Below are 24,079 nucleotides of genomic sequence, written 5' to 3'. Positions count from 1 at the left end.
CGCTGCAACACCGGGCCACACTCACCCCCAAGTCTCCGCCGAGGCTCCGCTGTCCGGTGGGGTAGTATGCGTCGCGGGCCTGTATCTAGAGACCACAAGGCCGTATGGCGCAGGGCTGGACCCTCTCGGTATGCAAATGGCGGCCGCAACGTGGGCCTCACCGCCGTCGCCGCACCAACTCTGGGCCGACCAGAAGGCGAGCCCCAGTCCCCGCAGTCACCGCCTCCACACTGCCACTGGGCGCCCCAGCCGCCACCAATGCTCCTCCAGGCCGCAGATCGCGGGAGCCGACCAGATCCGGTAAGGCCGCCGGGCCGCAGCAAGGCCGGGCCGGATTGCCCCGCGGAGTCCTAAGACCGCCTCCACGTGCCAAAAGAATGACAGTCGCGGGAGCAGGGCCAGCCGCGCACACAGCGGGGCACACCGGCCAGCTCCGATGGGCACCAGAAGGGCAGATAAACAAGGCGAAAGTCGGGCGGCGCCGGAGAGACAAGGAAACGCGTCTCACTCCGCCGCCATCTTAGCCACGCCCCCGTGACTGCCATTTTAATGGCGTCAATGTTCTTCCCCACGAGATGGAGGTCACACTAGTGGGTGTCACCGCAACTTCTAAAGAACAATGCTGCCGCTCTGTGTGTGTAAAGAGCTTCCCCCATGGAGCAGAGTTGTTGTGGTGTCCTGGAGCACGCTGCACTTGCTACTTTTAAAAAAAATGGGTGGCGGAGCTCCGTGGAAACGCAGCTACTCGAGCGCCATCTTGGACACATATCCCTCCTAAAAATTTTTGATGTAGCCTAGCATAATGTGAAAAATAGCATAGAAATGTTATTAAAAGAAAGAAGAAATAGCTTTACTTACCAGTGAACATTATATTCATTTGAGTCTAATTTAGAAACGCCCATAAAAAAGCAGATGAATTATTTTCTTGGGAAACTTGGGTTTGCTGCTTCACCGATGAAATAACATTCTTTTAGATCTAGGGTGCAGTGAAGTTTTCTGAAGGTGAGAGCAGATGCACGAATCCCCACCTCTTCCATTCAGCCTATAGCTAATGGCACAACCTCTCTAGACACTTCAGCTCTCTTCCCTTGATATCCCTATTCTCACTATGCCTGCCAGATTCCTAAGACTGACGTAAAATACCTGCCTAACCGGCCACTGGTGCATGTCTATGCTGGTTAAGAAATAATGTGTACCCATTTTAATTCATGGCAGCCAATTGGAGCATTCCCCCTACCATGCAACAAAAAAACTCCTCTCTTCTGAAGCAGCATTTAGCTTTACAGTAAGTGTAGATGCAATGTAATCTGCATGTTTGCAAAATTAGATATTGCTACTCGGTGCATGCCGCCCTACAACAATGAATGAATACTGCTTGTACATTTGCCAACTCTTCAGTGGTCGGACTTTTCAATTTTTCTGGAAGAGTTAAAAGTTTAAGCACCACTTCACAACACAGATATAGCAAATGTTTGTTGAAACTTTAATGGATGTATTCAGGCACATAGCATGTTAATGTTGACGAAAGGGGTCAACAGCTGTTGAATGACAGCAAAGGTTATTGGACGTTGGTGACATCATGAATCTTTGTGCCATTGCTGACATTTTCACAGTGTCCCTTGTTTTTGGTTTGGGCAAAACTCTTAGTAAGTGTAAGGTACAATATTCAGTATATAAATTAACTACTTCTGTTTCAACATTTACCAGCCTCTACTCCGCAAGTTCAACTTGTGTGTGCGTGCAGTTTCAATAAATAATGGCAGATGTAAATATTCCTCTTAAATATAGCATGTGCGAACTTATTATTAACTGTGATTGTCTAATCAAGTTGCTATTTCCTTAATTTTTTAGGCAGACCTTTTGACACTGAGATCACAAATCATGTGCTTTTGCAGCATTTGCAGACGATACCTCAGTCACCGGAATAAAGCTGTTGGAGAACAGGTGGGTATGAATGGATTTTCTTCGGAACAGCATTTGGTCGTCATCATTGCAATTTTATTTCAATATTCTTCAGGGAAAAATAAATAATCAGTATATTTTTCGGTTAGAGCTCATAAGCGAGAGTAAGTAGGCAACATATATATGCACTGGAAATACACAAAAATCATTGTCACTGTTTGTCACGCTTCAAGTTATGTCATGAACGTCTGCTCCTCCTTTCCAAATATTTGGGAACACAGCTAACTTGTTGCTGGCTCTGGAAACTGTGCTAAAACTAACAATCCTGAGACCAAAGGAGCTTTAGTGCTCCACAGGCCACAATCTCATGCATCATCTTTGTTCATAATTCCTAAGTCATCAAAAACCACACCCAGCAAAGTAGTATGTCAGCTGTCATCAAATAAAGGGGCTTATAACAAAGAGTGTAGAAACTGCTATAATAGTTTAGTGTCTTATTCTTACTCTTACAGTAGCCACACTCCAGTAGCATTTGGAGAGAAAGCAGGTCAGTGTCAGGGGAAGTGTCCGGACCACTGGCATCACCCAGGTCCATTCTCCAGTCAGGTTCCTCAAGCTGGCCAGTTAAAGGGTCCAGCGGCCCCTCCCAGTCCTCTGCCTCACCTTCTGTCCCAAAAGGAACACCAGAAATTAACACAGGGACAAAAGTCCCTTCCGGTGTCGGAATCGACGTCGGTCCGGCTCCGTGTCCACTTGGGGTATGAGGGTGGGGTCGGCACCGATCGGGGGCACAATCAATGCTGGGAGCGTTGTCATCAGGATCGATGTCAGTGAAGGTCAGATGAGATCGACCGTCGTTGATCCGGATCCAGGCCTGGATCCACAGGGGCCCTTTGGAGCTGGGACCTGTGCCACCGGCGGAGCCAGGCTGCCCACATATGAGATACAAGGTCTCATAGAACTTTTGGATTTGGGCAGGAGATGGCCCAGCTCCCGGAAAGGGAGGGAGGTGCAGAGCCATCTCAGAAGTAGGCTCTGGAGATGGAGGCTTTGAGCAACGACGCTCGGGATCCTGCATCGCGTTAGCCGACCGATGAGGAGAAGTTGAAGAATGCCTGTGCTCCTTCGACAGCTTCTTGTGTTTCCCTAACTTACCCGAAGATCTCCCTGACGACTTCTAGTACGAGGAGTGTGGGCTCTGCGACTGTTCGTGAGACCTTCCCCTCACACGAGAACGGGAGTGACGCGGAGCCGGGCGCCGGGCCTTCTGCAGCTTTTGGGACCGCTCCCTCAAAGCCTTCGGGTTCATGGCCTGGCACTCAGAACACAACTTTGTGTCTTGGTGGAGCTTCAAACACCAAAGGCACATGAGGTGCGGATCCATCACAAAATCATCCTCTGGCAGGAACCGCATGGCTTGAATCCAGTCCTTCGCTGGGACATTCTCGACACACCAGGTGTCTACTACTTGAAAAGGACATCGACAACAAGTAAAAAAATAGTTAGCCAGAAAGTGGCTAGGGTCTTCGGATATGTGCTAAGCTGACGTGGAAAAAGAAAGAATTGACGTCGGCCCTCATGGACGGCATTTATGTAGGTCCATGACGTAATCCCGGCACCCACAATGTTGACAACGGGTGCGGAGCCGACCGACGCCATCTAACGACATGCAGGGTACTGCTGAAGAAAAATTTCCAGATCCAGACTGACGCCTGGGGGAAATTCTGAGGTAAGGAATCAACTAACATATGTCTCTACCAGATACATCGTTACTGAAGGTAAGTAACTTGTTCTATGTGAATGATCATGAATATGACACACTCCTACTGGCTAGTTTTGTATTCTAAGCATATTTTTCTATACTTACCCTTCCTAGAGGCTTGGTGTATTTTGACACTAAATCTGTAGCAGATGCATCAAGTAGGGACCTTCATCGGTTGTATACCGATGTGTGACATTTCAAAATCCATCACATTTTTATTTCTAATTCTAGGTTTTCTGTAATTGCTTCCTGTCATTTCTTCAATGAATAAGCCTGCATATTGTCACTTTATGTGAGGTCATTGGGAAGGGAGGTTAGTTGTCTCTTTGGCACCGTCTCAATCAGACATTAGGCTTTGAACCAGGAAGAGAGAAGATTTTAGACATAGAGGCAAGTCATTTTAAATGTGAGCATTTAGAAGCAGCACTTGACGTCTAGTTGGCAAAGGCATGGCAGTGGACTTCTCTCCCTTACTCTTTTGTCCTTTGTACAGAGGAGCGCATGAGATGGATAGTTGAATGATTGAACAGGGAAAGAGGAGCATAGCACAGAGAGAGTGAAAAGGAGGTGTTTGAAAAGAAAGAGAAGCACACAAAAGGCAAAGGGCCTTATTTTCAAATAGCCCAAAGTGTTAAGTCTATTCCTGTGTACCCCTAGATGGATTTGCTGCAAGGGAAGCCATCTGCCAAGGCTCTGTTTGCTGTGCTTACAATTCTATTGAAGATTCATGGGTAGCTTTCCGTGAGGAACCATGGTCTTCTGAGAAGCTGACAGCATCTATCCTCTGCCTCTCAACTGTAATTCAGCTCACAACACTTGCGGCTCGCCTGGCTCTCCGTCCCTTTCACTGCGGTTCTGGTCCTGATTCTCTTGTTTGGTTTCCTCCGTGTCTGTGCCCTCAAAGCTTGTATCCATAGCTCTCACCGAGCCCAGCCCGGTGACGCCTCTACTGTCGCACTCCGCTGCAGAGAGAGGGCTTGGTCTTCTAGGTTTGTGAAGACTGGTCCTGTAGTGAACTGAAAGCCTAGCCCTCTGGTGCCCATATGGTCGAGCCCAGCAGCACAAACAAACCACATTCCTACAGGGCACAGCGAAAGACGGACTTAGTGTTCCCTTCTTTACACAGGCTCCTAGCTAATGTCGGCTCCTTACATTGGATACATGGCCTGGAATCCGAAAGCCCAGCTCTCCACTGCCATTTCCCGTAGCCAGCTTTGCATTCTTCGCTTCAGCTTAGCCAGTATGCTCATCCAGTCATGCATATTTTCCAGCTTGCAGCATCACTTCCAACAATGTGAGTGCTACTTGTCAATAGACAGGTAAGATTTTTTTCTTTTAGTCCTCAGGAACGTAAGATGCTCTTGATATTCTAGCTCTGTACCATCCCAAGTTCAGAGTTTGTCTGAGCCCTTGATTTTACAGAACGCTCTTTAGGGACATCCCAAGGAAGAGGAATTTTAATGGGCAGTAGCTTCATAAAAGAGGAATCATGTGCACTGCACCAAGTATCTACAGCAATATTAGCATAGGATAGGCGAAGCGTCTTCTAACGTCCTGTCCAGTGGTCCATTTTCTTCTAATTCTGCTGCAATATTTATCTGACCAGATGGTAAATCACCTTATTTATTTGATTTTAAGTTGTACCTCCCTAGTGTCCTGAATGACATCCCACTGCTCATAAAATGCCATATTCTGGCTTTTGTATTTTTTAAATCTGAAATAATGTTTAATAAATGTGAGAGCTTGGAATTATTTAATATTACCTCTGAAACCTTTTCTTTAGAATATCACAACTGTTATCATTTTGAAATCTGCTGATCGTAAGTACAGGAGCCTTCATTAAAACATACCTCTGTTTCTTTAGGCCTTCATGCTACTTTGTGACCTGTTGGTGATTTTAAGTCCTCAGTGCTCTGGTGACGATGACGTTTTTGAAATCTTGGCATACTGCGCTGATTCAGCCCTCCAGTCCGAGTTACTTGGCTTTGTTCAGGAGCATGTATTTATGCATCAGGAAGAAGAAAGCAATGGTAAGCATTAGACTCTGCTAAGGAGGAAGATTGTGTAATTAGTCATCAACCACTGTTCAGTTGGCATATCCCATAATCCAAACTGCACCTTTCACCTAGACCTACAGACATGCATCTATAGACCTTTATCTCGTTAATCTTATAACACATTTGTTCCTGATTTTAGGCTTTCGTTGGAATGTCCTGACTTGGGCATGGAAATATTTATCCTATACTACCTCCCTTCCTAACACTTTTTTCCGTATAGCTATACCACACACATCCTCTTTGTAACCTAATTTAGTTTCAGGGCCGGACTGTCCATTCTGTCACTCTGGCATTTCCATGAAAAGCTGCAAGATAGGGGACCTTCTTTCAGAGCAGGATAGACTGCCATGACTCAAGCATGCCCCCAGCGCCCCATTCAACTCTCTGGCTCTTGCAGTGGGGGCTGGTTTAAACATTTTTGCCAGAGATGATTTTTGTTTCCAGTCTAGCCCTCTTTGGTTGTGTTAGGCCCAAATTTGCTCCCAGCCAAAGGAACATTGCTGGACCTTTACAATAATACAGCAGCACAACAAAAGCCACCATTTTAGACTAGGATGTCAATGATGTGCAATATTGCTCATTCAATAGAATTTAAGGCAGCAGATTATTAAAACCTAAAAATGTAAGATAACAGATTAGTAAGAATGTTAGGTAACAGATTAGTAAGAGGTCTGTGCTACTAAGATGCCGGACTCTCTCTAGCAGAGCTCAGCACCGTAACTCCTTTATCTTGCAATTATCCCCTAGCACACTTGCCATCGATCCCCTTGCCTTGCGTGGTGCAATCCCCTGGACAATAACGTCACGAATGGGCCGTTCATTGGAGCAACTAGACCGCTGAAGACGTTGGAGGCTGGCCGAGGCGGCTTGTGGTTACCCGCGTTGCTGTCATGAGACAGTACAGGTGATGCGTGCAGAGGCAGCATGGACACAGAGGGAGACACTGAGACCCCAATGAGCACTCTCTCCTTTCACCCTCCCCTGCCAATGGTTGTACAAGGCGGTGAATACATCAGGGGCTGCTGGGGACTCGTGCAGTGCACTGCCCCTACTGGCGCTGTCAGACATCGTTCTGCGGGCCTCACACCATACTTCTGGGGTTCAGACCGCCCGGAAATATTAGGCAACAACAGAGGCCAATTCTCAAAAAATGTACTAGGGACCCGCAAGCTGTTTGGACATGCTAGGGCCTCCCCTCCACCACATGTACAGGCCTAACTTTTGCTGCATCCCGTGGCCGGGTGGAGTGGCTGCACCGCTGAAGGTAAGGGGGTTATGCTGATTCCCTCCAAGGATTTGTCAGCGCTGCCTGCTGCATGCGCTCGACCAGCTGGGCACCTTGTGGGGGGATACCTTACTCAGGTCTAGGCTCTACTGTACAGCATCATAGCTCCGCAGGTGTTAGGTGAGGCCACCGTCCTGGGTGTCAAGCGTTATCATACACGATCTGTGTGGCTGCTTTTCCTGCACAACACTTGGGAGGATGGCTCAGTGTGCAAGTGGGCCCTATTGAACACTAGCTCCCCTTCGGCCACACTGTGTACCTGGCCTGAGACAGATGTAGCTGGGACCTTTGTAAGGATGACCAGAGCTCAGATCACACTGATTGGCACATGACCGAATTCCAGGGTACCAAGCATACTGCCCCCCAATCCACGGCCTGGGCTGCTCGTACTGCAGTGTCACGCTCTATCTCTTGGCACATGCAAGCTGGCCCATTTGTCCTGGGGACTTGACTCATACCCCTAACCACTGGAACCACTGTTTGTCATAGGCTGTCTGGTACCCACAGTGTGCCTCCGCACTCAAGTACTGCACCCACGCTGCCATCTGAGAAGACCGATCCCCCTGGTCGCCCTGGAGAGCCCCTCTCCAGAGAAGACAAGTTGGACATCGGATGGGCGGCTATAGGTAAATGCCGAGTCTCTCTGTAGCATAAAATAGATACTGTGGCAGCGGACCTTTCTCTGTTAAATGCTGATCACGGCAAACGGCGGATAAAGTCTGAATTGCAGAACAGATGCTTGCCACAATACAGCCACAGGCTTGCAAGATGAACCTATGTGTGCTACAACACCGAGTCCATATTTTAGAGGAGAGGGCAGAAGACGTAGAAGGCCGCTCCCACAAAAATAATATTTGCGTGGTGGGCCTCCCCGAAAATGTGGAGGGACAGGAGGCAGTCCCCTATCTTGAACAGTGGTTGTGTAGTATTATCCCCCAGACTGCTATTTCATCCTTCTTTTGTCTTGAAAGGGCTCATTGGGTCCCAGTGAGGAGGCCCCCCCAGAAGACAATCCCAGACCAAAAGTGATCCGTGTACTGCACTATAGGGACCGTGACCTAATCCTGAAGGAGGCCCGCAACGTCCCAGAGCTAATGGTCGATAATGCCTGTAGCATGATATTCCCAGATTATACGCTGGCCCTTCAGCGCTAGCAAAATTTGATCCTTGCGATTCAGTGTCGGCTGCATGATTTGGATGTGAGGTACTTCCTCTTGTTTCCTGCACAGCTTTGCGTTATTATGGAAGGCAAGGCACCTATTTTCGCTGACGCAGAGGTGACCTGGGTCTGTTTTGAAAGTTCTGGGATTGCACCCTCTGACCCGTCCGGGGTGGGATCCGGCTTCACCGCTGGTGCCACCAAGAGGACCACCCCGTCGTTGCGGACCTCGCCTGACCTGGAGATGGTGATACAGGAGAGGCGACGAGCACTGCAGATGGCTGCAACGATACAGGATCCCATTCAGCCATCTGACTTGGAGGAGGAAATGGCCAAATCCTCAACGACCTGGCCTTCCAGGCTGGATCCTGCCATGCCACCCCGAGCGACTCCTCAAACTGCTGATGAGTTTGGCTGAGCCTCAAAAGGAGTGTTGATGGTACACCACATGTTTAGTCATCATGCTTTATATCTATTGCTGTTGTCCTACTGTCCTCACCCCTCATTGTTTGCTGATTGTACCTTCCTTTTTACTTAGTGGTGGTGCATACGATTAGGACCTGTGTCACGTACACTGCAGGCAATGGAACTTTGCTTCATGGTGGCACCATAACTGTTTTTTACAGGGTTTACGTGTCCCTGTGTCTAGCATGCTGACCCACTCCCCTTGGATAGTTTGCCTCCTTAGGCGCATATGGTTGCACAGTTTGGGCGGATACATGTTGTCACTCTGCCCCAATGGTATTCTTAGTTTTTTTCTTAGTTCCTACAGTCAGTTTTGCTGCCCGCAGCTATCTGAAACGCTACTGCTAGGTGGCTGGCCCGTTGCCTCATCTGTATGCCAGGACACTGTACACTTGCCATTTAGCACTATGACCAACAACAACATACTTTCCTGGAATGTTAGAGGAATGCTCACTCCCTCCCGTAGATACGCTGTCTACTCCTATTTACGCTGTTGCTCCACACACATAGCGTTGTTACAAGAATCCCACTTAACGCGAACAGAGGCTGAGACATTGCATTGGTGCTGGCGTGGACAGATGCACTCTACAAATTATTCCACTTATGCAGGAGGCGTTCAGGTGTGGGTCAAAGCTGGCGTTCCCTTCATGACAGACACAACAATTGTCGACCCGGAGGTTGACTATATCCTCATTAAAGGCCAATTGGAGGGGCCCAGCAGAGTGTTTGGCACCAAATACGCACCCAACTCCGACCAAACAGGGTTCCTAATCAAGCTATCTGGGGTGCTCTTGCGATGGAGTGAGGTCTCTTTGCTCATTGGTGTGAGAAGTTGGCCTGGTATATGCTGCTCACTAATTCTAGTGATCACCTTGTACCATGCCAAACAACCCTTATGGTGGTGGTTGAAGTCAACCTTGATAGACCAGCTATCCTAGTGGTAGCGTCGACAGTGCAGTCTGCAGGCTAAACTCTTGAGGGCATGTGAAGCCAGCTGTTTTACCATATGTAACCTCCTTGAATACCAAATGAAAGGACACCACACAGATATAGATTCAAAATGTATATGTATTTATTTACTAAAAGTATCCCCTATACTCTTTATGAGCACAGAAGCACATTCGTTTAAAACAAGGCAGTGTTTAAATATACAAAAGTTGCACAATTATGGATGGGCCAGGTGGCCAGCTAAACCATATACTAAAACAGTGGTATAAGAACCACGAATTGAAAGGAAGGAAGGCCTAGGGCCTTGGGAATCGCTGGGACGACAAGGAGCTAACTGTAGTTAGTGACCAGGAGGCCCACAGGATGCGTGTGCAGTGTTAAAAGTTACATGCGTGCACCTATTGATTTCAATGGGTGCGTAAAAGTCACAAAGTTAATGAAAAAGGAGTCTTCCGGATGGACCAGAACCTAACAACTTGAAACCTAGACACTAGAGATGTTTCTCTACCCAGGAGCACCAGAGTGCCAGCGTTACCTCACCCACAGGAAGCGGGTGCATAGGGGTCAAAGTGCGTCGGGTTCCGTCGTGCAGGTCTATGGAGCCTGAGGATGAAGATGCTGCAGGCGGCCAGGCAGGACGAGTTCGGGTGGATCCAAGGATGGATCTGAAAAGTAGACGACCTGTAAGCAGAGGGGACAATGTTCAAAGTCACTAGCCAGTGACCGGCGTGGAACCAGGAAGGAACCAGGCGATGTCGGGTGCCAACAGGTGAAGAAAGGAAGCTTGTCTCTGCAGCCACGTGGAAGTGAAGAGGTCGACAATGTCCAGGAGTCACTCACGAGCTGTCCCACGAAGGCTCTAGCTGATGGCGGTGTCGGCTTCTTGATCGGAGCAAACAGGCCTTGGCTAATGCAAGCCACGCAGGTATCGAGGCAAGCTTGGTGCTCTGGCCAGCAAGGTCAGAGGGGCTGCTCCTTTTCACAGGAGCAAGGGCCAGTCTGGAGCAACCATACCAGCGGTGTTAGTTGTCGTTTTCGTCACCAAGATGGCCACTAGCCAACGGGCCAGTAACCGGGATGACGCGTCAAGTGGCAAAAAGCAAAAGGGCCCCACGCAGATCTCGTGGATGCTGGAGGGCTGGTCTTTGGTGCAAATGCTGCTCGGTGTTGGGGCTTCTCAGGGCCCAAAGCACAGCGTTGAGGATGCCTCAGGTGCTGCGCAGTCAGCTTGTCGTGGACGTCCCAAGATGGCCGGTCCCACGTCTCTCGGTGCCTCCACGGGTCTCTTCTTTGCAGGGACTGTGGATCTGGCTCAGAGATGTCTGGGAGTCTGGGTCTTGTCGGTCTCTGGGCTCGGTCTCCGGCGGGAGGCGGCGGCAAAGCAGTCGTTGAGTTGCTGGATGGTGCCTGTATTCACAGGGTGGTCACTCCTTGGCCACAAGGGAGATTCTCTTCTGTCTTCTGTGCAGCAGAACGTCGAAGTCCAGTAGTTCTTCTTATTAAAGTCGAGTTTCAGGATGATCTGAAGTCTTGGGACACAGCTCCTACTCTTAGTCTAAATCTAGGGGCCGGATTACCTGCTAGGTCCCTCCTCTGGGTGGGACCAGGAAGGGGGGCGGTTACACCCCCTTTCCTTTGTCCAGTTTCGCGCCAGGACTGGGGCTGGAGAGCCCCAGCTCCGGTTTGAACTGGCATATGCACAGGGACACCTTGTGTGCCCCAGGCATGTCTCAATCTATTCAGCCCTCCCTAACCCACTACACAAAATCCTGTCTGGGGTGGTGCAAGCACCTCCTCTGACAGGAAACCCTTTGTCCACACCTCCCAAGCTGGAAGGACTCCCAGCAGCAGGAGGGCAGACTTGTGTCTGTGGTGGCAGCATCCATTTTGTGATGCTGAGGCTCTGTCTAACTTTACCCGGGTTTCAGGTTAGGTACATGTCATGTCCCTCTAGAAGGGTGGAATGCTACCCCCGTCGCCAGAATTGGCGAGGGGGTAGTATTCCAAATCGTATGACGCCTTACTCGACATGTTTTGATAAAGCCAAACCAAAGTTAGCATTTGACCGCGAGGTACATAATGCACTTAAGAGTATATGGTATGGCAATATCATGACGTTGTTCCGAAAGCTGCAGACAGGCTCAGCTCATGCCAGAGCACCATCTCACATGAAACCAAGCACTCTGCCTCCAGGATTGTTAAGGCCTGCCATAGGAGTGACTGATAGGTTACCATGTGTCCATATATGTTAGATATAGATATACTATATCTAAGTAAGAGGTGATTACACCAACTTACCCCAGCTGAGTGATCAGCCAGTTGTGTCAAATAGTGAGGCCAGGCCAGGGGTGGCATAATACATGCTGCAGCCCCTGGTAGGCCTTGGATACACCTATGCCCTGGGTACCTGGGGTACACTGTTACAGGGTCCAATAAGGTGAACCAGTTCCAATTGGTAATGCACCTAGCGTGCATTGGCATTAATTTAGGGAGAGAGCAGCAGGGCTGTGGGTCTGATTAGCAGGCCCACAGCCACACTAAGTCATAAAACCAGTGAAGCAAAAGCAAAAATTTGGGGTGACCATAGGATAGCAGACCCTACTCTCCTACACAACCCCCCCCCCCAACGCAGGGACATTAGACTAACCTTGACCAGTTGTGTCTTCATGTTCTAAGTGGAAGTACCGGGAGAGACCATCTGCATTACCATGGTCAGTCCCTGGGCGGTGCTCCACTGTAAAGTCCATCCCCTGTAGGGAAATGGACCACCTGAGTAGTTTGGGGTTTTCACCCTTCATCTGATTTAGCCATAAGAGGGGCTTATGGTCGGTCTGAATCTTGAAGTGAGTTCCAAACAAGTATGGTCTCAACTTCTTCAGGGCCCACACCACAGCAAAGGCCTCCCTCTCAATAGCTGACCAACGTTTCTCTCTAGGGGTCAGCCTTCTGCTAATAAAAGCAATGGGCTGGTCTTGACCATCTACATTAAGTTGTGAAAGCACAGCTCCCACCCCCAACTCAGAAGCATCTGTTTGGACAATAAACTCTTTGGAGTAGTCAGGACTCTTCAGGATAGGTGCAGAGCACATGGCCTTCTTCAGGTCATGAAATGCCTTTTGACAGTTTACTGTCCACTGAACCTTTTTGGGCATCTTCTTGGATGTCAGATCATTAAGAGGAGTCACTATGGACCCATAGTTCTTAACAAACTTCCTGTAGTACCCAGTCAGGCCCAAGAAAGCTCTGACCTGAGTCTGGGTAGTTGGAGGGGACCAGTCCTTGATGGTCTGGATCTTACTCTCCAGTGGTTGAACCTGGCCTCCACCTACAAGGTGGCCCAAGTACACAACTTTACTCTGCCCTATCTGGCACTTAGTAGCCTTGATAGTGAGGCCTGCCTTTTGCAGGGCCTCTAGTACTTTTGTCAGGTGGATCAGGTGATCTTCCCAGGTGGAGCTAAAGACAACAATATCATCTAGATATGCTGCACATAAGTCATCCAACCCAGTGAGGACTTGGTTCACCAACCTTTGAAAAGTGGCAGGTGCATTCTTCAGACCAAAGGGCATCACCACAAATTGGTAATGACCTCCTGGGGTTGAGAATGCTGTTTTGGCCTTAGACTCCTCAGCTAACCTGATTTGCCAATAGCCAGCTGTCAAATCAAATGTGCTCAAAAACTTGGCAGAAGCCAGTCTATCTATGAGCTCATCTGCCCTTGGAATTGGGTGTGCATCTGTCCTGGTGACAGCATTGAGTCCTCTGTAATCCACACAGAACCTCATTTCTCTCTTTCCATCTTGTGTGTGAGGTTTGGGGACCAGAACCACTGGGCTAGCCCAGGGGCTCTCTGAAGGCTCAATGACACCTAACTCCAGCATTTTCTGCACCTCAGTCTTTATACAGTCCCTGACATGGCCAGGTTGCCTGTAAATCTTGCTTTTCACAGGAAGACTGTCACCAGTGTCCACCACATGGGTACACCAGTTAGTCTGACTGGGTGTCAAGGAGAACATATGTCTATATGACTGTAAAACTTGTCTGCAGTCATTTTGCTGATGTTCAGTGAAGCTGCCACCTAAGGCCACACCATCAACTGAGCCATCTTCAGGGTTCTGAGACAACAGGTCTGGGAGAGAGTCACTCTCTTCCTCCTGCCCCTCATCTGTAGCCATGAGCAAGACCATGTCTGCCCTGTCAACATATGCCTTGAGTCTGTTGACATGGAGCACCCTGTGGGGGCTCCTGGGAGTTCCTAGATCCACCAAGTAGGTAACCTCTCCCTTCTTTTCAACAATTGTACGGGGTCCAGACCATTTGTCTTGGAGTGCTGCTGGGGCCACTGGCTCTAACACCCATACCTTCTGTCCTGGCTGGTACTCAGTCAAAACAGCCTTTTGGTCATGCCAAGCTTTCTGTAATTCTTGGCTTGCCTCCAGGTTTTTAGATGCCTTCTCCATGTACTCAGCCATCCGGGAGCGGAGACCAAGTACATAGTCCACTATGACTTGCTTAGGCTTTTTGAGAGGTAACTCCCATCCTTCCCTCACCAGACATAGGGGTCCTGTTACAGGGTGCCCAAATAACAATTCAAAGGGGCTGTAGCCAACTCCTTTTTGTGGGACCGCTCTGTAAGCAAACAGAAGGCAGGTTAGAAGGATGTCCCATCTTCGCTTGAGCTTTTCCGGTAATCCTTTGATCATACCCTTTAGGGTCTTGTTGAATCTCTCAACAAGCCCATTGCATTGTGGATGGTAAGGAGTGGTGAACTTGTAGTTGACACCACATTCCTTCCACATAGCTGTCAAGTATCCTGACATGAAGTTGGCACCTCTGTCGGATACTACCTCCTTAGGAAACCCCACTCTGGAGAAAACTCCCAGTAAGGCCCTGGCCACAACAGAAGCTGTTGTGGTCCTAAGGGGAATTGCCTCTGGATACCTGGTGGCATGATCCACTACCACCAGTATAAATCTGTGCCCAGATGCAGTGGGGGGATCCATGGGACCCACAATATCAATCCCCACTCTTTCAAAGGGAACCCCCACCACAGGTAGTGGTATTAGGGGGGCCTTTGTTGTGCCACCTGATTTGCAACTGGCTTGGCAGGTTACACAGGAGCGACAAAACTCCTTGGTATCTTCATTCATGTGAGGCCAGTGAAAGTGAGGGACAAGCCTGTCCCAAGTCTTGTTCTGGCCTAAGTGTCCTGCTAGAGGAATATCATGGGCCAAGGTAAGAAGAAAGCCCCTAAATTGCAGAGGTATAACCAACCTCCTGGTTGCACCAGGTTTTGGGTCTCTAGCCTCTGAATAAAGGAGCCCATCATCCCAATATACTTTATGGGTACCTTGAGCATTCCCAGCATCCTCAGCAGCAGCCTGCTGTCTGAGGGGTTCAAGGGAAGAACAGTCTAACTGAGCCTGCCTTAAGTCAGCCCTAGAAGGTCCCCCTGCCCCAGAAACTCAACCTGGTCAGGTTCAAGCTCTTCAGGGACAGTTCCTTCAGGGGTCTCAAAATCAGTTTCCTGAGAAGACTGATCTTCACTTTTAGGCAGGAGGGAATGCACAGCCTTTACCCTTCTGTTCTTCCTCTTGGTAGGTGCTTGGTCCATTGTTCCAGGCTCCAAGACCTGAGGTTCAGTGAGGCACTTTTTGGCCTGTGACCTGGTCACAGCAAGGACATGTGATGAAATCCCTAACATCTCTGCATGAGTCCTGTACTCCACTTCTGACCATAGAGAGGATTCTAGGTCATTGCTCAACAGACATTCAACTGGGAGGTCTGCACTTACCACAACCTTTTTGAGGCCAGTTACCCCTCCCCAGGAGAAATTAACAATTGCCACACTATGTGTAGTAGAGACATTGCTGGCGTTGGTCACTAGGTAATTATCACCTAGTATTATCTGTCCAGGGTCCACAAAGCCAGGTGTCACCATGGTGACACTGGCACAAGTGTCCCTGTGTGCTTGAGCCACTTTATTGTTTATTAGAGGTGTTTGTCTGTACTTACCTAGATTACTAGGACTCCTAGTAGTGGACAAATCCATGTCCACCTCACAAATCAGAACAGCCTATGTAGGAGTTCTGACTCGGCCAGAATCTCCTTCAGTACCCAAGGTTAACCCCACTACTCCCTTAGCCTGAGGACCAACACTGCCAACTGTACTAGGGGGTGCAGGTGCCTTAGGGGCTGCATTGATGGGGGCTCCAGTTTTCTTACAATCACTGGTCCAGTGAGAGGTGTTTTTACAGACATTACACCATGGCTTTTTCTGACCTTCTTTCTTCTTCTTCTTGGAAGTTTGGGACCCACCCTCATTATTCTGTTGGGGGCCTGGTGAAGACTTCTGGTCTTTGGGTTTCTGTTCCCCACCCTTTTGGTCTGCCTTCTTCTGGTCACCACCCTGGTTCTGGTTCTTTTGCTTACCCTGGTTCTAACCCATTTGTCTGCCTTCTTTCCCAATTCTTGGGGAGTGGTCAGATCTGAGTCAATCAGGTGTTGATGCAACTGCTGGTTCTGACAATTATTTAAGATTTGCTCTCTCATAATTAGATTATACAACCCTGTGTAATCTGCAACCTTACTTCCCAGCAACCAGCCCGCCAGAGCCTTAGTGGCACACTCAACAAATTCAGACCAGTCCTGAGTCTGTGTCTTCTGGGTGTCTCTGAACATTAACCTGTACTGTTCAGTGGTTAAGCCTAACCCATCAATCGGAACACTCTTCAGGACCAGGTAGTTTCTAGCATCCTCATCACTAACTGTGAGGAGCTTGTCTCTGCCTCTACCTTCAAAGGAGAGCCACAGGATTGCTGCCCACTGCTCCTGAGGGACCTGCTGTACTCTGCAGGCCCTCTCAAGGGCAGTTATCCACTTGTGGGTGTCATCCTCAGTTTTGTAGGGGGGCACAATCTTACTCAGGTTTCTATGGTCATAGGACCTGTCTTTATCCTTAGGGATATTGCTGCCACCAGTGGAATCTAATCCACTCTCTCTAGACTGTCTTGCTGTAGCAAGTTTCTCCTTAGCTAAGGCAACTTCTAGTTCTTGCCTTTGAATCCTAAGTTCAGCCTCTCTCATCTTGGCTTCATGCTCTCTTCTCTGAGGGGAAGTCATCCTCCTCTGAGCAGGGGCATTGGGTCCTTTAGAGCCAGTGGAATGGTCAGATCCACTCGAACTGGATCTTCTATCCCTCTGTCTCTGGTTAAGCCTGCTTGGGGGTCTGTAGGGAGGTATCCCATTTCCAGTCCCATGTAAGCTTAAGTTAGCCTGGCTAAGTCTCCTGACTGGCACCTGGCTATTTCTATCATCACCTGAATCTGCCTCCTCCTCATCTACATCATCTCCCTCTGGAGTGATAGGGGCATTAGTATTATCATCTTCAGATGGGTGACCTCCATCTCAGACCCTGTAGGGACTGAGTCAGGGGCACTTAGAGTATCAGAGTTATCTAATAGCTCTAGGAGTTGTGCTATAGTAGGGTTTTGACCCTGCTTAAGACCTCTGGTGTTACACAGCTGTCTTAACTCCTGATAGTTTAACATAGAATATTTGGATGGTGCCTTTTGAGGGTCACTCTCAACAACTGGGAGCCCAGTGGCTCCTGTTGCTCCAGCCATTCTCTTAGTGAGGTGGATGTGTTGCAATCTACCTACACTGGTGTTTTCCTACTGGACCTTTTCTAGTTAGTTGTTGTCACGGTGTGCTACTCCCTTTGCTCTACAACAACTAAGTTCAGTAGAACTTATGTATACTAGTCTTGTTTTTATATGTACCTAAAGGTACCTGTATGATCTTTCAAATGATATTTTTAAAGATTACAATTGGTAAAACACAGCAAGCTCAAATCCCAACCGCTGCTCACCAATGTGAGAAGTTGGCCTGGTATATGCTGCTCACTAATTCTAGTGATCACCTTGTACCATGCCAAACAACCCTTATGGTGGTGGTTGAAGTCAACCTTGATAGACCAGCTATCCTAGTGGTAGCGTCGACAGTGCAGTCTGCAGGCTAAACTCTTGAGGGCATGTGAAGCCAGCTGTTTTACCATATGTAACCTCCTTGAATACCAAATGAAAGGACACCACACAGATATAGATTCAAAATATATATGTATTTATTTACTAAAAGTATCCCCTATACTCTTTATGAGCACAGAAGCACATTCGTTTAAAACAAGGCAGTGTTTAAATATACAAAAGTTGCACAATTATGGATGGGCCAGGTGGCCAGCTAAACCATATACTAAAATAGTGGTATAAGAACCACGAATTGAAAGGAAGGAAGGCCTAGGGCCTTGGGAATCGCTGGGACGACAAGGAGCTAACTGTAGTTAGTGACCAGGAGGCCCACAGGATGCGTGTGCAGTGTTAAAAGTTACATGCGTGCACCTATTGATTTCAATGGGTGCGTAAAAGTCACAAAGTTAATGAAAAAGGAGTCTTCCGGATGGACCAGAACCTAACAACTTGAAACCTAGACACTAGAGATGTTTCTCTACCCAGGAGCACCAGAGTGCCAGCGTTACCTCACCCACAGGAAGCGGGTGCATAGGGGTCAAAGTGCGTCGGGTTTCGTCGTGCAGGTCTATGGAGCCTGAGGATGAAGATGCTGCAGGCGGCCAGGCAGGACGAGTTCGGGTGGATCCAAGGATGGATCTGAAAAGTAGACGACCTGTAAGCAGAGGGGACAATGTTCAAAGTCACTAGCCAGTGACCGGCGTGGAACCAGGAAGGAACCAGGCGATGTCGGGTGCCAACAGGTGAAGAAAGGAAGCTTGTCTCTGCAGCCACGTGGAAGTGAAGAGGTCGACGATGTCCAGGAGTCACTCACGAGCTGTCCCACGAAGGCTCTAGCTGATGGCGGTGTCGGCTTCTTGATCGGAGCAAACAGGCCTTGGCTAATGCAAGCCACGCAGGAATCGAGGCAAGCTTGGTGCTCTGGCCAGCAAGGTCAGAGGGGCTGCTCCTTTTCACAGGAGCAAGGGCCAGTCTGGAGCAACCAGACCAGCGGTGTTAGTTGTCGTTTTCGTCGCCAAGATGGCCACTAGCCAACGGGCCAGTAACCGGGATGACGCGTCAAGTGGCAAAAAGCAAAAGGGCCCCACGCAGATCTCGTGGATGCTGGAGGGCTGGTCTTTGGTGCAAATGCTGCTCGGTGTTGGGGCTTCTCAGGGCCCAAAGCACAGCGTTGAGGATGCCTCAGGTGCTGCGCAGTCAGCTTGTCGTGGACGTCCCAAGATGGCCGGTCCCACGTCTCTCGATGCCTCCACGGGTCTCTTCTTTGCAGGGACTGTGGATCTGGCTCAGAGATGTCTGGGAGTCTGGGTCTTGTCGGTCTCTGGGCTCGGTCTCCGGCGGGAGGCGGCGGCAAAGCAGTCGTTGAGTTGCTGGATGGTGCCTGTATTCACAGGTTGGTCACTCCTTGGCCACAAGGGAGATTCTCTTCTGTCTTCTGTGCAGCAGAACGTCGAAGTCCAGTAGTTCTTCTTATTAAAGTCGAGTTTCAGGATGATCTGAAGTCTTGGGACACGGCTCCTACTCTTAGTCTAAATCTAGGGGCCGGATTACCTGCTAGGTCCCTCCTCTGGGTGGGACCAGGAAGGGGGCGGTTACACCCCCTTTCCTTTGTCCAGTTTCGCGCCAGGACTGGGACTGGCATATGCACAGGGACACCTTGTGTGCCCCAGGCATGTCTCAATCTATTCAGCCCTCCCTAACCCACTACACAAAATCCTGTCTGGGGTGGTGCAAGCACCTCCTCTGACAGGAAACCCTTTGTCCACACCTCCCAAGCTGGAAGGACTCCCAGCAGCAGGAGGGCAGACTTGTGTCTGTGGTGGCAGCATCCATTTTGTGATGCTGAGGCTCTGTCTAACTTTACCCGGGTTTCAGGTTAGGTACATGTCGTGTCCCTCTAGAAGGGTGGAATGCTACCCCCGTCGCCAGAATTGGCGAGGGGGTAGTATTCCAAATCGTATGACACCTTAATCGACATGTTTTGATAAAGCCAAACCAAAGTTAGCATTTGACCGCGAGGTACATAATGCACTTAAGAGTATATGGTATGGCAATATCATGAAACAGCTAAAGGACGTTGTTCCGAAAGCTGCAGACAGGCTCAGCTCATGCCAGAGCACCATCTCACATGAAACCAAGCACTCTGCCTCCAGGATTGTTAAGGCCTGCCATAGGAGTGACTGATAGGTTACCATGTGTCCATATATGTTAGATATAGATATACTATATCTAAGTAAGAGGTGATTACACCAACTTACCCCAGCTGAGTGATCAGCCAGTTGTGTCAAATAGTGAGGCCAGGCCAGGGGTGGCATAATAAATGCTGCAGCCCCTGGTAGGCCTTGGATACACCTATGCCCTGGGTTCCTGGGGTACACTGTTACAGGGTCCAATAAGGTGAACCAGTTCCAATTGGTAATGCACCTAGCGTGCATTGGCATTAATTTAGGGAGAGAGCAGCAGGGCTGTGGGTCTGATTAGCAGGCCCACAGCCACACTAAGTCATAAAACCAGTGAAGCAAAAGCAAAAATTTGGGGTGACCATAGGATAGCAGACCCTACTCTCCTACAATTGGGGAGGATTTTATTAGTGTTCCGAGGTTTGCTCCTTCTCCCCTCTCATCCAAACAGTTGCCACATCCAATGCCCAAGTGCTGACTGACTAGCTTGGACATTGGCACCTGTCAGACTTATGACTTGTATAGTGCATTCACTAGGGTCTTCTCATCTATTCGCACCCACACGACCTTCATGTTCGTATAGATTGACTGGTTAGCACCCTGGACGTCACTCCCCACGTAATTTGATATTGGCTACTTGGGTCGCACCCATTCAGAATATAACCCCCAATAAATACAGTTAAATTTGGACCAGGGTCCACCCTCTATTCCCACGTGGAGGCTGTAGCAGACATCACTAGATGATCCCCCATTTTGCACTTCTCTGGATTCCACCATTGCTGAACACTTTGACATAAATGCTAATACAGCTACAACTCGGATGATCAAGTGGGATGCTTTTGAGGGGGGGCATTAGGGGTCAATGCCTGGGTTACACATGGAAAGTGCACCATCAGCTAAACAGAGACATTGCTCGGATTGAGCGTGAACTGTTGATATGTGAAACGGAGGCTCTGTTAGCCTCCGAGCACGGGGACTGCCTTTTGCGGGCACAGCGGGAGCACGCTGCATTGTTGGAAAGACTACAATGTCTTAATTATGCAGCCCACTCAGCTAGAAAGCACACCAAGGCTGATAAATCTGCATCGTTACTGGAGTGGCTTATCTGCTGGGAAATGCCGAGGCAACCCATAATGACGCTTCAGGTGACCCCTGGAGTTCTCCTGTGCACATAGACATCCCGTCGAGCTGATACATGATACACTGTTACACCTCACTGTACACATCAGTGGCATCTGCATCTATGAATGGGGTTGACTACTTCCTAACTAACATGCTCTTGCCTCGAGTATCTCCAAAGCAGAGCTGAATTGGACAGCGACATTACGTCCTTCAAAATTTAGGAGGCCATTTGTGCGCTTGACACTGGCAAAACTCCGATTCCAGACGGTCTCCCTAGTGAATTTTATAAACGCTTATGCTTCACTTTTAGCCCCTCGCCTGAAGATATTATATGATGAGGCTCTGGTGGCTGCCTGCCTACAGGCCTTACTCCGTGAGGTGTTGCTCATCTCCCCACTAAACTCAACAGAGTTCTCACTGCACTGGAGTCATACAGCTCATTTGCGCTCCTTAACACAAATTACAAAATATTAGCTAAGATCCTTGCCGACCACTTGGCACCCTTGCTTCCAGCGTTGGTACACCCAGATCTGAATGGTTTTGTTCTGGCCGGCAGCACCTCTCTTAATCCACGGAGAAAGCTTTTGACTTGTTGGAGTGGGCCTTCCTATTCGAGGTGCTGCCACTCTATGGTCTGGGGAATCTCTTCAATCGGTTGGTCAAGCTACTTTATACCAAGCCACTGGCTAGAGTGAAATGGTTGCTCTTCTAATTTCTGACCCCATTCTGATCCATAGGGGCACCCATGAGGGTTGCCCTCTATCCCCTCTACTTTTTTATATAGCCATGGAGCTGCTGACACTTGCCCTCCGAGTGCATTGACAGAACTGGGGGATTTCACTGGGCGACGATCTGCATTCGGTCTCTCTGTACGCAGACGACCTACTCCTGTATCTTAGAGATATGCAAGCATTCCCTGCCAATATAGCACTACGTTTTGACAAGTTTGCAGAACTTTCGGGCCTAAAGGTTAACTAGGCCAAACATGCCCAGTTCTAGGATGCTTGTTTCCAGTCCAGGGAGGACCTGGCCTGGCAGTTTGGGCTGGACTGTTCCCATTGGGCACAGGGTCAAGACTGATTTACATATGGCTGGGTTCAAACTGGAATGGCATGGTGAGCAAAAACACAATGGATTTATGCCCAGATCTCTATACTGGGATGAATGTATGACCTTGTTCTGCATTCTGTCCATCAATTGTTGTTTTTGCATTTGTCACCCCGAATGGGACGGATATGCCCAGACGTGGGTCCCGTGCTCTCCATGCCACTGGAGTCAAGCTATCCTGGCTGATTAGGGGTGAAACCCCGAAACCGGTCCTGGGATACTTGTTTCAAGTCCAGGGAGGACCTGGCCTGGCAGTTCGGGCTGGACTGTTCCCATTGGGCACAGGGTCAAGACTGATTTGCATATGGCTGGGTTCAAACTGGAAAGCATGATGAGCAAAAAAACGATGGATTTAGGCCTAGATCTCTGTACTGGGGTGAATGTATGATATTATTCTGCATTCTGTCCATCAATTGTTGTTTTTGCATTTTTCCACTCAGTCGCACGACACCTGACTCTGCCTTCTGTCCTATTGGTGCTCGTTTGACGTGGCAACCTGTGGTGTTCTGCTATCTGGGCATTTGTGTCTATCACAAGCCTGCCGATCTGTTTGATGGTAATCTCACCCGGGCTGTGTCCTCACTGTGGGCGCAGATGGGGTTCTGGGGGTCACTGCCACTCGCTGTGGAGTGATGCATAGCGCTTACCAAAATGGTAATGCTGCCCCTCTCCTACTGTACTACTTTGCCAGCCTCCCCCTGTACGGTCCCAAGCCAACTTTTTGCTCAATTGAAAAGTTGACAAGGGAGTTTCTCTGGCACAACACATGCTGTAGGGTGGTGTTGCATAAGCTCTACCTGCCAGCGAATGGGGGCAGGAGGGCTTACGGTCCTGAATTTTGAGCAGTACTACATGGCTTCCCAACTTCAGTGGGTGGTCTGGTGGATTTCCAGACTGCTAAAACCACCACTGCCTCCCCGGCTTGGAGTGTGCCTCGCATACTGCACTTGTTTCATTCTTGCTTGAGGGCGATGATGCCCAGCTCCACTCTTCTACAGGTGGCATATTGCTGCTATAGACAGAGGGCCCGATTCACAGAACTAACTTAAGACAAAATCCTAAACTTACTACCATTTTGGTATTCACAGAAGGCACTTACTCATTTTGGTATTCACAGAAGGCACTTACTCATTTCGGTATTCACAGAAGTTAGGAGTCCTAACTTTAGGACTCCTAAATGCCTTCTGTGAATACCGAAAGTCTTAAAATTAGGATTTTTCTCAGTTTAGTAGTAGTATAGTTAGGACTCCTAACTTTAGGACTCCTAAATGCCTTCTGTGAATACCGAAAGTCTCAAAATTAGGATTTTTCTCAATTTAGTAGTCCTAAGTCTAAAATTTAGGACTACTAAATTGAGAAAAATCCTAATTTTAAGACTTTCGGTATTCACAGAAGGCATTTAGGAGTCCTAAAGTTAGAAGTCCTAACTATACTACTACTAAACTGAGAAAAATCCTAATTTTAAGACTTTCGGTATTCACAGAAGGCATTTAGGAGTCCTAAAGTTAGGACTCCTAACTTCTGTGAATACCGAAATGAGTAAGTGCCTTCTGTGAATACCAAAATGAGTAAGTGCCTTCTGTGAATACCAAAATGGTAGTAAGTTTAGGATTTTGTCTTAAGTTAGTTCTGTGAATCGGGCCCAGAGCCTTTCTCTTACTAGGGCAACTCCGGCATATGCCTCGGCACTACCACTCCTTGGCTCACTGAGGGAGGGCAGATCACCTCCTTGACAGAGAATGCCCCCTGGCACAGCATAGGACTACATACACTGGGGAATTTATATCACAATGGCTCTCTCATTCCCCTTGAGTTTTTGATTGGGGAAAACAGTCTTCTCCTTAGGCCAATGGGTGGGATTTGCAGCAGGAACACCCGATACACCTCACTGTCCATTTCTCTATGTTATTGGGTCGGTGTGACACCTGACGCGGTGGTTTGCTGATTCTCTGTGCACATACGCGATGCCACTTACCCCCTTGCGCTGACATTGGGAGATGGACCTGGGCCACCCCTGTGCGGATAGGGAATGAAGCGCCATACTGGAGTATCCTGCCCTTTTCCCACG

At 48.8% G+C, this 24,079-nt stretch overlaps 1 protein-coding gene across 1 annotated transcript in view; it reads left to right on the top strand.

Annotated features, from left to right (window-relative positions):
- The window catches only part of LOC146805567 (cohesin subunit SA-2-like), a 627,511-nt gene that overhangs the window by 478,398 nt on the left and 125,034 nt on the right, over positions 1-24,079 (top strand). Inside the window, exons 23-24 of the mRNA XM_085622843.1 lie at positions 1,852-1,944; positions 5,529-5,694. Coding sequence (XP_085478969.1) covers positions 1,852-1,944; positions 5,529-5,694 — 259 coding nt within the window. The remainder of the gene's footprint in view (positions 1-1,851; positions 1,945-5,528; positions 5,695-24,079) is intronic.

Source organism: Triturus cristatus, chromosome 8, assembly GCF_964204655.1.
Source record: "Triturus cristatus chromosome 8, aTriCri1.1, whole genome shotgun sequence".
Lineage (NCBI taxonomy): Eukaryota > Metazoa > Chordata > Amphibia > Caudata > Salamandridae > Triturus > Triturus cristatus.
This window is presented reverse-complemented; position numbering and strand designations above follow the sequence as displayed.